General features: G+C 42.8%; 1 protein-coding gene across 1 annotated transcript in view; it reads left to right on the top strand.

Annotated features, from left to right (window-relative positions):
• Positions 1-2465: 2465 nt before the first annotated feature.
• Positions 2466-14049, top strand: part of bmper (BMP binding endothelial regulator) — a 29068-nt gene continuing 17484 nt past the window's right edge. The window contains exons 1-2 of the mRNA XM_008323795.3: positions 2466-3494; positions 10116-10201. Of these exons, the coding sequence (XP_008322017.1) occupies positions 3389-3494; positions 10116-10201 (192 nt within the window). The 5' untranslated portion in view covers positions 2466-3388. The remainder of the gene's footprint in view (positions 3495-10115; positions 10202-14049) is intronic.

Consider the following 14049-nt stretch of genomic DNA (forward strand, 5'->3'; position numbering starts at 1 on the left):
ATCCATCGCGTGGCGCTGTCCCCACTCCCCTATTTAAACCCTTCTTGTCACCCCCCCCCCCCCCCAGCCTGTCATAGCCAGACCTTCTGGCTACAGTGGGCTTTAACCCTAGGGCCAACGGGGCACCGTCTGCCAGGCCGGGGGCTGAAGGAGATGGAGATTCAGCCATTCAGCACTGCAGACTGAGCAGGTCTGTCTGCAGACTGAGCAGGTCTGTCTGCAGACGGTGTCAGCGATGAATTCTTCCATCTGAGAGAAAATGACAGCGTGAGATTTCGTCTATATTTTACCAAAGGTATTTTTACACCTTCCTCGTTTAACACAGTTAAGTCATCATTATAAGTGACATTATTAAGTCCAAACATATATATGTCTCATGATAACGGTAATACCATCAAATTCTTCATTTAAGGCCACTCAACTCTTAAGCTTAATGCCTGTGGTAAGTGACTCACGAAGTAGTGATTCTGTTGATGCAAATTGACATGTAATTCAAATGTCATTGCATTTGTGTTAAAATCATATTTTAAAAAAACAAACTCTAAAAAGCCAAAATTAAATTAAATTAAAATAAATATGTTTTAAAATCATATTGATATACTACATATAAACACTAATAACACTGATACAATAAAACAATAATAAATAAAACAGTAAAATTAAATAAATGTAACTATAAAAATTGTAAACATTTTGCTCTGAGTGTGTGTGTGTGTGTCAACTCTCACCCTTGGATCTGACCAGGTCACCTCTCTCTCCCACCTTGCTTCACCTCGCTTCCTCCTCTCCCTCTGTTGCCACCTAGTGGCTGATACCAGTGACAGTCAATCTCTCACACTGATTCACATCTTGTATCCAAACGTCTGTGCACAGCAGTATCTCTCTCTCACTCTCTCTCTCTCACACACACACACACACACACGCACGCACGCACACGTATCAACCTCTAATGCTTGTTGTTTCTACGCACTCAGAAACACACACTCACACACGCCATAGTGTGTTTCCAGCAGCAAAGAGAGATGAAGTGTCTGCTGAGTCTCCGTCCAAAGCTGCGGGGTGAGTCCTAATTGTTTCTTTGAAGACACACTTTCCTCCCTTCCAGGATTCCCGACACACACACACTCCTGAGACCGTCCTCATTTATCAGATGGCAGTAACACTATGTGTTGAGTCCAGGCTTCAGATTTATGAGAATATAACACCCACATTTGAGGATTGTATTGATTTTTTTCTCTCCCTGATTTCATCACCGAGCCAGAGGGTAAAAAGAAATGTCCTAGGTTTTGAACTGGGGTTGTTTGAGGTAACAGACTGCTTCAGTTTGGGTTCATTTATAAACAGTTCACCCCTCTACACCTGGTCCACTGATAAAACTAAACCACCCGAAGGTTCTGTGACCTTAAATTACTGCGTTCTGGTGTGCAGTGAGTAATGGTTTGAAAAAAAGGCTGAATTTTTCCATCGGAAAATACTGTCTTACAGCGAGTTGGTGAAGTGAAAGTAAAATTTAAGGTAAAGGAAAGTCACACTAAAACTGATGCCAGTTGGCCCTACAGCTACTTTGCGCCACATGGAGCCAAATTCCTCATTAAAGCTCACTTCAAAAAACCTAAACTGCACCTTTATCATCATCTGATGTCAGGAGAAATCCTACACTGGGACTAATTTATTATTTTAGAAGGTCATTTCAGGTAAACTCCTCCTGAGCTCCCTGTGGATCTCATCGGTGTGACATTAGTGTGTCTCCGCCCCCTCAGACCTCAGTGAGGCAACCACTGACCTTTGACCTTTTAAAGAGCCCCAAATGACTCCTGACCTGCTCTTTAACACTATAGGGGTGAGCGAGTTAATGAAAACACATCAATTTTCATGGTTTGACATCTTTACTTTGTTCACACCACATTTGGATCCTTTAAGAAAATACATTTGTAACTTAATATGTGCGGAGGCACCTGAGTGTCAAACCCACAGATGATTGCGGAGTCGTTCAGTTCTGGTTCTTAACATGGTCTGCTCTTGCCTGACCCTGTTTCACAGATGTTAGAAGCCTGACGGTCACACTTAACCAGTTCTGACTCATAAATGGACTGAGATGTCGGTTGTTTGGAGGAAAAACTCAATTTTTTCTTTGATTTTCTACTACTTTTCGTACTTTTCCCACGTGTTTAACTTTGATTATTTACAGAAACAACGCGTCATGTCTCTGGACATGTTGAATATAGTTTAAAACTAAATGCATTTCTTTGAAGAAAACAAACTTTTCTAGAAACTATAAATGTTTTAGTCACAGCAGAGCAAGCCTCCAAGGCTCTTCGTCTCCTTTCTCTCATTATCCTCTCCTGAAATCAGAATTAACATGACATTTACATGACACAAGTATGAAGTACATGTGCTCCCCAGGTCTGTTAGTCATGAAATTGGATCCCAATGAACTCAATGGGTTTCTCTCTCTCTCTCTCTCTCACACACACACACACACACACTGACACTGATACACACCTTTACAGTCCACTGAGGCTCGGTGTCAGGCAGATGTGAAAGAGAGAGAGAGAGAGAGTGTGTGAGAGAGAGAGAGAATATTAATCAAAGCTTTATTGTTAAAAACAAAACAGTTTGTTATAGGAGAGACAGAGGGGAGCACTGCTGGAGAGAGAGTGTGTACGGGAGAAGTCTGTGGGGAACAGGAGGAGGAGGGCCAGCTTGCTGGTTTGCTCGAGGAGGCAGGACTTCTCTGGCTCTGTGGTGCGCTCCGACACCGAAGATCTGCTTTAATAACAGACCAGAGGAGGAGGAAGAGGAGGAGAGAGATACAGAGAGAGAGGGAGAGAGAGAGCGCGCAGTGGATTCCACTCCTCCGTCCCTGACAGTCGACAACGCGCATCCATGTGCCAAACGGACCTTTGGATCCAGAGCGCAGATTGAGGGGAACCTCCTCGTGGATCAGCTTCACTCGCTGGTTCTCCGACAGGAAGACCAGACAGTTGAAAACTCTCAGGATCTTAAACACCAGCTCAGATCATATTGGACACTGAAGAAGCCAATCTCTGCTCTCCTTTTCATCCCCACCACCCAGGATCTCCTCACTTGCGGGATCTGACTTCCCCGATGTCCTGTAAATGAGTCTTCACAATCGGCTTTTTCGCGCACGACGTGCGCAGCCGCGGCGTCTTCGCTCCGTCCGCGCGTCCTTTTCATTTTAATGCGCCTCTGAGCCTCACTTTGCTGAAACTGAAAAAAAAGACTTGATTGGAATAAAACCCCCGGTCTGTGAGGGGAGCCGCCGGACGTGGACACCCGCCTCCAATTCTTCCTTGGATTGTTTGAATTCTATTTATTCTCCACAGTTCCCCAGGTTCTCGTTCTTATCCTGGAACCGGTCCTGAGGATGTTGCTCCGCTGCTCGGATCCCTTCTCTTGGTCCACCTGTAGGTTTTTCTTCTACTTTCTGCTGCTGCTCCAAACGCCGCGCTCCTCCTCTCCACTAATTACAGGTAAGATTAATAACACAAGTCTGCGCCCGCCGTGCGTAAAATCCATCCAAACCCACTGTCATTGATGTTGAGGACGCTGTCAGTCTGAACACCAAAGTCCCAGTCACTAAAAGGTTCATGTAGAAGTGTGTGGTGTTCAACTGAACGGTATCCAAACCTGGTGTTTAAATTCCTAATTTGCGCACGATTATAAAAAAAGTAAAAAAAACAGCGCACTTCTAAGTTCCAGATTATTTTCGTTTAATTTCACTCGGTCCGTTAATTTCCTATAATCAAGGACAAAAAGGAGTCCACAAAGTATCTAATATAATTGAGAATAATTAAACCGTCCCCACCGGTGGCTCATCCCGGGTTATCCTCCGTGTGCCACCCCGCTGAGCTGCTGCGGCGCAGGCAGCGTCCATTAAAAGCTGCGCCCTGGCACGCTTGTTATTCGCGAGCGAAAGAGCCTGTTATTTGCAGACGCAATTTTTTTTTTCTGCCTGACACAAATCACGACACGAGTCATTATCAAAGTCATTAACATCAAACTTTAAGACACATTAAATGAAGATTTTTTGGGATGAAAGTCTGCCGCTAAATTATAACCGAGCATTTCTCAAATTGTTGTTTTTGTCCCTAGATGTTGTAATTAACGCTCTTCTGGAGTTTAAACTCTTAAGCTGTAAAGTGGAGATCACTTTTCCTTCCACCGGCTCTAGTTTAACGCCTCTTCCCCTCTGTCTGGAGCGGCTTCTCCTGCCTCTGCCTCCCGCTCCGTGCGCACCGTCTCTTCGGGCCTGTGACCTTTTCATTGCCGCGGTTTATTAGAGGCTAACGCTGCTTTGCCCCGAGGGTAAAATGTTGTAAAAGAAGCACAGTGGATCAGATGTATTGGCTGCTGGTTCGCTCAGACGCCGGGACCTGCAGGCAGACGCACGGGGGACCCGCGTAAAAAGGCGACGTCCAAACTTTAGGACAGATTCAATAGAAAATAAAGACCTGGACGATCGAGTTAAAATGCAAATGCGCTTAATATATGACTTTATGACGAATGCATCGGTGTAACAGGAAATACAAGGCACTCAATACATGGATTTTAACACATCATATAAAAAAAGAATACTTAAATTTCACAACTTGGAGAAACATAATAGGGTAACGTTTCAGTTTTTACAAGTTAAGCTTTTAGCATTAAGCATTACTGCAGGGAGCGATGGGCTGCTGTTGACCTCGAGACTGGAATCCAACTATTTTACAAGATGTGTTTTTAAATATGATACTTGAACTTGAAGACCACATAAACCCTGTTCAAGGGCCACCGGTTGGACCCAGGCCAGAGTTTGGGCATGACAGGCTCCTACTGCGCTGTTCACCTGGCCTTTCCGGGTTAAAAAGAGCAGTTGATCGACCTAATCTGATTTGCGGGTGGCATTTATTTGTTAGGGTAAATGTGTGTACGTGCAGCGTTCCCTCAACAGCAGTAGCTGAATTTAATGTTACTGTATCGCAGGAAAAAGGGAGGAAAATGTTTTCTGGTGCAGATTTAAAGCAGATGTTCCGCACTTTCTGTGCAGTCTTTTAAGCTTCAGTGTGGACAGACCTCCACATGAGAAGAAACATCCCACATGACTGCGTCCACATCTGTTCCGTCCCTGAGAAGAATCACTTCTGATTTGAAGGGTTTCCCCCTCTTTTGGCTGTTATCTCCTTTCCTGGGGTAAACACCAGAAGAGATGAGGATCAGATGGGCTGCAACTTCATGCAACCAGATGGGCCTGTGTAGTCTGCATGTGCATCTGTTTGACATGAACCAGTCTGTGTCGAGTGTGTGTGTGTGTGTAAAAGGCCTCTCTGAGATGCGACTAAGTGTGCATCAGGTGATGGAGCTGCAGTCGCTCTGATCCCCAGCAGATCAGATTCCTCCACCTGGCATCTCATGACGCCGTATCATCTGTCTGTTGTGGGCCGGGGGTCTTAGAGCGGACGGGGCTGAATGTGTCAGAGCAGCAGGTGGAGCAGAGGGGACTGAGGTCGTGGTGTAAAAACCACGGTGTTGCTGCGGTGATTGGGGATCAGAAACCAATCACAGGGCTCCACCTTCTCCTCCAGTCCTGGGACAGTTTGGGTTTAGAGACACTTGACCTGACTGATGATGGACATCATAAAATGCTGCCAGGTTTGTGACACGGGGTCACGTTGAAGTCATTTTTATGAGGTTCGTGGCTGATGTTGGGACGTTGAAGTAACGACTTTCAATATTAACGCTTACATTTGTAGAAACAAACTCATTTACTTACCTAACTCTATAGAATTGCACTGCAACAAATTGCAACAAACTCTGCGGTGGAGTTACTGAGGTCTAAGTGTCAAATGCCCTTGAAATGTCTGAAACTGCCCTTGAAATGGACACGACAGGAACTTTAAATGCCCTTGTAAAAAAGACTGTTAATTTCCAGAAAGTCTGTGTAAAATGGTCTTTAAGCTTCTGTAGCACATGGATATGTCACGGCCTTTTCAACAACTCAGCAGTTAAGAAATACATGAAATAATTTATTTATAAAAATATTGAGAAAACAAAATATATTTTTTTTATATTCATTAAATCAGTCCTAAAAATATGAGTCCATCAAAGGGTTAAGTCTGGCCTATCAGATAATAAATAAATAAATAAATGACCCCTTTTTTTTATTATATATATTAATATAACTTTATACAGATACTTTTTGTGACGTTCTCAGATCCTCAGCTGCAGAGTCCCAACACTGACGGTCACGTGACCATGTGGCAGTTTTGACAGAAACCCACAGCATGACGTCCTTTAACATTCATGTCTAAACCCAAAGAATGTAACGTTAATGAACCTGGGATCGTTGTACGCCATTGCCGTAAGTTTCCAGCCAGTGATTCACCGTCGTAATTCAACGTAAGCCCTACAGTATGATGGTTTAAACGCTTATAATTGTGCGGTTGGCTTTGACTTTCATTCCACGCGGTAATTTGAAGATCTTTAAAAAGTCCTAAATTTGATTTGGCAAAGTCTGGCAGAAGAATTGAGGTATTTCCCATCATTTGATGAAATTGCTTTGGAAACGATCCAGACATGTTTCACAGGGCAAAAATCCCTGATTAAAGTCACTCGCCGTAGTGATTCTCCAGAGATTATCGAGGAGGGCTTCTCTGGTGATTTTACCGCTAAGTCGTCCAGAGAATCATTTTTTTATTATTGTCAGAGGCTGCTGTGGTTTAGAGCACAGGAAGCAATTCAACAAAAGACTGGGGGGATACACTCACCAGGAGGCTTTAGAGATTCTCCTGATGTTCCCAATGCCTTTGACGTAGAAGGATTTCTTGCTGCGTTATGTAACGACGGACCGTAACTAACATTCTCTCCAGATACTACCCTGTTATGAGTATTAGAAAAGTGCATTTAGCTGTAATTCCTTACGATACAATTACAACAAAGAAAAAAAAAGCATCAAAACTTTTCCTGAAGTGATGGATTTTAAATAAACCACTGCAGTTCTGGTAAAGCCCCAAATTATTCCTATGCAGTGAACCAGGAAAATGTGTCTCTCAGTTCCACTGTGTGACAGAAACGCCATTGTTGTCCTGCTGCTGTAAAAACCACCTCTGTCACATCACGTTTCACACTACAATCAACACTTATATTCAGGGTTTTTTTTAATGTCAGTCAACACTGCGAGCACACATTTGATCTTTAGACTGATGCCCAATAAGTAAAATCTTTAGTTTAATTATTTATTATTTCAGACCATTAAAAAAGCAGTACACCAGGATTTACTGGTCTGAAATCTTAAAACATGACTAACTTCAAATAAATGATTTTAAACTGTTGATCAAATATACAGTGGTTAAACATCATGTTGACACAACAGCTGTATTCTAACACTAAAGTAGTACGAGGTACAACTACCTGAGGGTGTAGTATTTATCCTACTGCAGATCAGACCTGTAGCCAATAAAAAACCAGCCTGTGTGACAGACTCATTTGTCCGTAGTGTAAAGGCTGATTGAGTTTTTCCCATCACTGACACGAGCCAGAAATGAACTGACGTTAGAGCATGGATGACCAGTGGAAAAGTGGATTTGGAGAACTGAGACTGAGTCGTTTTTTATTATTCCATTTTAAAACTATCAGTTCATTGAGATTCAACAGACCTGATTCCATACAGCTCTGAGCCAAAGGTCAACTGTAACGTAGCATTAGAGTCTGTAGGATAACACACAGATAGACATAGGACCGAGCGGAGGAAGACGTTTTGTCTGTCAAACTCACCCGACTCCCTCCCACCGCCCCCTCCCCACCCTTACCTCGCCCCCCTCCTCCTCCACCACCACCACGACCACTTACAGCGTTTAATGACACTCGCAGGTTGTAAATTTAATAGCGGTGCTGGAGTTTTGTCTCTGCCTGAAACCACAGGCTGCCGCCTTTCTGCCGGAATCACAGACATGAGCACAGACGACTCCACAGGTTCTGCTGTTGGTCGGCTTTTTTTAAACTTAAACTTAGGATGACAGCAAGAATTTTAACCACATGCAGAAAACAGACCAAACCTATGACTTGCTTTTTGGTCCAAAAAAAAAACTTAAACCAGATTATTTTTATTCTAAATTTACCTTGCTTTTTTAATCAAATATCAATGTTTGTGTTAAAACAAACAATATTAAAACTAATATAAAAACTTTACAAATGATCATTCTGGTGATGATGTCTATAAGCATTCGATAAATGGCAAGTCTGTAACACCAAATGTTGTTGAAATGCAAAATTAAATGAGAATTAATTAATTAATCTTTTATTTTTTACTTTAAAATGTTATTAATTTGATCATTTACTTTTGTTTAAATTTTTAGAAATTATTAATTTTCATAAGTCTTAACGAAGGAAAAATATATGTACATGTAAAAAGCCCTTGTTTGTTTATCTTTGATGATCTGTTTTTTGTATTACTGTTTATCCTACTAAATCTAAATCTTAGTTTTTTAAAACATATAAGATTCTTTCAGACCCTGACGTCTATTCTTCTCTCTCAGATTATTTCATTTACATTAAGTTGAAAGTTGACTTTAGAATTATTGATTAACTACTACGACTGTGTGTTGCCTTTCTCCAGCTTTAGTGTCAGATTTCCTATGAATGGCCAGAGTAAGGCTGGCAGCATTACTAACAAACAGGTTGTCAGCACGTCCCGGGTCAGAGGTCACAGTGCAGTGATAACAAGTTAACCAAACAATGTGATATTTCTTTTTTTAATCACCTTTTAATGCAGTTTGTAAATTTTAAGAAATAATGCGTGATGGAGGAACTGCTGAAGAAATGAAGTCAAAAACACATACAATTCCTGTCATAAAACACAGGGCCTTCCCAGTAAGTCAATGCTGGAGCTTTGTGCTCGGACAATGGGAGAATCTCTGTTCCCCAGAGAGATTAGATCAGCTGAAGGAGACATTGCTTAACACAGGAAGTAGTTAATGCTCAAACAGAGCTCAGGGTCAGGTTCTTACCTCCTCCCTCACCCTTACCCAGCGTCGACCCCCGCCTCATGACAGTCCCCACTGGGGAGGAAGTTTTTCCTTCAGGGGAGAGTCAAAACAAATGTGACACATAAAGAGAGTCAGCAGCAGCGGAGCACGGGCGCGGACCCCTTCTCTGTCCGACATCTGTCTGACTTTTACCCATAAACCCCTGTGTTTGGGGTTGTTTCCTGTGCTCGGCTCTGATTACACCAGCCCTCGTAACGAGGAGACGGTCTTTGTGACGGTTTTAAGACCGCAGTTTAAACGCCGCTGCTTTTACCTGAAACACAAAGACGGCTCAGTGAGGCGCAGCGTTTTAAACAGCACACCAGGAACATGTCGGCCAAATTTGGTTTGAAATAAATGAGTTTCATTAAGTATAATTACCTGACCGAGGCAAATGAGTTTGTGTTGCACGCTGTTTTGTGGGCTGTCAAAATATAACATGTATTTGTTTATAGTTATTCCAAATGGTTTGAGGTTAGATGTATTGTGTACTTTATCAAGGGTTTTTAGCCATTTTCGCATTTATCGAAATATCTTAGATCAAACCGTTGACTATTAGCGAACCTGAGTTTTGGATCAAATCATTCCTACTAAAACAACCTATGGTTTCCATGGGAATTTAACAAATGTTCTCACTATTTTGTTCTTTTTCATCAGAGATTTTGATCATTTTTTTGGACAATAAATATTCACTAACCAAGCTGTAAATCTCCCAGTCGACTGGTCGATTTACAGGTTGATACAGTCTGGCTCAACCAAAATTCTGATTGGTCGAGTTTATTTTTTATTTTTTTTATTATAGTTTTTTGTGTTATGTTAACCAGGAGGAAAGTACCAATTGCTAATTGTTTTTTCTTCTTCAGAACAGACAGAACAAAGTGCTGTCAGAGCCAACAGACTGGAGTGTGTGATTCATTTTAGTGCAAAATAATTAGGTCCGAAAACCGAACCCTGTCTGAGACGTCACTGTGTTGTTGCAAAACAAAATTCACCTTTACAGTTTCCGTTCTGTGTTCATAATACCCGGTCATTACTGAAATACCATCCACAGTACTCTGAGTGACTGTGACATCATCGTCTCCTTCTTCACAGGTACGGAGGCCAGCTGTGATAATGAAGGTGAAGTCCTCCACATCCCCAACATCACAGACAACCCCTGCATCACCTGCGTCTGCCTGGTAATGATGAGACTTCTCATTCTTCTCAGCACATTGACACATTTACAGTTACTGCTGTCACCGTTATTGTTGCTGTTAGCTGCTGCACGTCTGTGCGCTGTGTTTGCAATTGTGTAGTTGCTGCGTCAGGCGTAGCAGTGTGACTGACAGTGTCAGAGGCACTGATAGTGATGTTTGCTGGACTGGTGTGAGGATTGTTATGTGTAGCTTGTGTGAAATGTTAGAACACAGTGATAGGAGTTGGAAATAGTACAAGAAAAAACACAAATAACTCTTGTCAAACCTTCAGCTGAACTGCGCTGTGGCATGGACCAGGCATCCAATCAAATCCAGCTACAGCCCGGCGTTATCACATCAGCACTACAAACTCCAAAAGCATCAGGATATTGTTTTTCTGCCTGGGATCCCTCAGGGATCAGACAGTTAAATTAGTGAATTTAATTAATGTTCAGTTCAACTGTCAATTCAGTCATTTTTTTCTGGCTAAAGAGTTTCAAGAATAAAAAATAATGTTTATAGTTTCAGGCCCAACATTCAGGACAAACACATTTCAATCTTTTGCCTCTAACATACGATGCCCGTCGTCATGTTGTCTTTGCGCCACTGATAAAAATCAAACCAACAAAATGTTAAGAGTGGAAAAACCCTCTTCCTGGAACATGTGCTCTTTGACCTCTGACCTGCAAACCTCCTCTCTGCTGTAGAGGTCTTTGTTTGGTGGCGATGAGACCAACAAAGCGTTTTTGTGTCACTGCGTAGGTACTGACCCGGTTTGGTTGTTAAAACGCTCCCAGGACTTTTTGGTGTGTGTGTGTGTGTGTGTGACTAGGCCGCTGTTTTCTGAACTTCTGGATGATGTTTCTTCCACTGCTCCAACGCAAAATAGAAAGTGGGAATGGTTTTTGGAAATGTCAGCAAACTGTTACATCATACAGCGTCCAAGTATATACAGTATAGTCACTCAATTCCAGTACGTCTTTTCATATCCCAAACATTTAATTGGCTTCCTGAAATCCCTCTCCGTCTCCTGATTGGCTGCGGCGAGGCTGCCCTCAGCTCAGACGTCCCCTCTGTTATCAGGCAGACATCAGCTGAAGCCTCGCTGAATGCTATCTGTCATCAGCAGGCAATGGTTGGCCTTTCATCTCCACTTTAGTCCCCCTAAACACACACACACACACACACACATACTAATAAACTCACATAGGGACTTGATCTGTATTGAATCTGACTTTAACTCCATGACGATCAAATAAGACAAATCAACACAAGAGTTCCTTCAATATATAGAAACTGATTTAAAATACATGATGCCCAGAGGTCAGAGTGATGAACTGTGATTAAAGATGGTCACATCCTGACCAAACAGACGTTAGCTCCAGCCTCTTTGTACCATTGTGTGAGCCTGGACTGAGGCAAGCCAGGCGTCTGACCTGAAGCTTCTAGAAATATGTGCCAGCTAAAATATAGACCCGGACAAAAATAATTAGGTACACTGCATGACATACGTATTCAGACATCACATCTAATCTTCCCAGACAATGGCCTGAGAATGTGACGACCTTTTTTCCTCAGACTTGTAACCTGAGTGAGCTGTGTCACAGTTCTATCTGACATACATGCATGGCAGCAGTGAGGCAGGTTGTTGGGGGTACGTGGCTCCTCCTTGGGTCCGGAGTACCTGCTAATGGCTCCATGGGCAGAGACACACACACAAAAGAGCTATGGTGTGTGTCCGGGTGAGGCCGGGCCATGTAATGGGGCCAGAAGTGGATGTAGCTGACAGACTGACTGACAAGCGGGTCGCCACGGTGATCTGTTATCTCAGAGGGCCTCAGCCCATCTCCGTCACGCTCTTCATCCCCCTCATCTATCTGTCTGTCCATCTTCCACTCTCTCAGCGGCTCTTCCTCCTGTCTCCTGCTCTTATACTGACTCCTTTCTTTTCTCTCTGGCAGTTCAGATGAACCCTCGCCAGCGTCCTGTCTCACATACGTGTAACTACGATGATAGCTGAGCTCATAACGGCTGACCACATATGAACCACTGCACATGTTCCATGTCACACGGGAGGTCCTGTGCCCACAGCATTGTATCAAATGCAGTTGCTCTGTTTCCTAAAGGCCTCTGTTCATGAAGATAAGTGTTTTATTGCTTCGATGAAACAGGAAATTAAGACAGAAATGTCTGTCAGGTGTTTGTTAAGACCAAGATTGTTTGTTTTATCTGATTGAATACAATAATGACATCACCGATTTAAGACATGTGGACCAGTCAAGTTCCTGCAATGTTAGAATGATTCCGTTATTGTTTTTTTTGTTTTTTTAAATCTCATTCAGCATTGAAGTACTTTATGATGGTGTGTTAGTGATCTGCACAACGACATTAACCACAGTCAAGTTACTACAAATATTCTGTCTGAAACTTTATTTCACCTCTAAGTGACACATTGTTGTTCTTCCTCCAGTTTTATGTTGTTCAACTATTTGCCTGCGTCATGTATTGTTTTTGCCCACCCATTGACACTCTCATGGTACTGTAGCCACAGTATAAAATACCCAAATATATACTGTTGTTATGGCCACTGTTGTCAGTGACACGTGTAGATTGTGGTTCTTTCTCCAAAGTCTTCTACTTCTAGCCAGGTTGTGGTTTCAGCTTCAACAGGTTAAACATTGGTGAAGAAATGTTTTCAAAGGGATAAGATAACAGTGTTAGCTTAGTGCTATCGTGTGATAAGCCCCGCCCCCTCCTGTATTGATCTGCTACTGTTTGAGTTGAGACATTAAGAGGAAACGACCTTTGTCTTTGTCACCGATCAATGGTGTACAACCCAGCACGGGTCTCCCCTCAACCTCTTGTCCAGATTAGCGTTAGTGGAAGTTTGATCCAATCTCAACTGAGATCGGACGACACAGAAGCCTTAACCGTCATTTGTGTTTGTATTTACCCTTAGCAGTCTTTTTTAATTTGACTTCATTCCCACTGGCAATGTCACTGCTCTGTACGATTGATCTATAATTAACCTAGAGCGACCTTATGGACACAGAACAGCAGGTTGGTTCTGTGACATCTGACCGTTGACCCCTGAATGTCCTGCTGCTTCTGTGTCGTGTTGTACATCGGGAAGCAAAGGTTTTTCTTCTCCTCTGCAAGTGGAGCTCAATAAATCAAAGCAGGATAAAAGAAGCAGCAGAGAAGTTTATGGTTGAGCGTCTAACTGTGTGTTCACGAAAACAAAGTAATCACTCTGCTGACCTCAGCTTTAAATGAAGAAAAACTATGATTTACAGCCGGGCTCGGCCTCACAGATTTGGTCATAATGATTTATAATCTCATTAAAACCTTTAAGAACAGAGTAAATCCGGAAAAACTGACAAAACGTGCCAGATATTTGAAAGGAGAGTTTGAGCAATGGACCAATCAGGTGCACTCTCTGTGGAGAGGTAACGATTGGAGTGGAGGGAACAGCTGCCTGTGGTGCAAAGCAAGCTAAAAATGTATGTATGTCATCAAACATGCCTTGCTCAACTTACATTGATCAACAGTCGCCCATGTGTTCACTGATTGTAGCAACAGCTTCTCCTATGGATCCTGATTGATTTAAAAAAAGAAAAATTCCCTTTGACGTCTTCCTCTTCTCGTCTCTTCCCCATAGCTGTGGCTCCTGTTCTCCAGCAGGGGGTCGAGACCTGTTTGTTTTGGAGGAAAGGGTTAAAGGTGTAAGGTCGTCGTAGAGAAGGGGGTTGAGGTTAGGGGAGAAGGTGGGGAACTGGAGTCAGAGGGCTTAAGTGGGGGCCTTAAAGTTTTAGAACTTCGCTCCCGCGATGACAGAGTCCGGCTGATCT

This window comes from Cynoglossus semilaevis, chromosome 13 (genome assembly GCF_000523025.1).
Source record: "Cynoglossus semilaevis isolate Cse_v1.0 chromosome 13, Cse_v1.0, whole genome shotgun sequence".
Classification (NCBI taxonomy): domain Eukaryota; kingdom Metazoa; phylum Chordata; class Actinopteri; order Pleuronectiformes; family Cynoglossidae; genus Cynoglossus; species Cynoglossus semilaevis.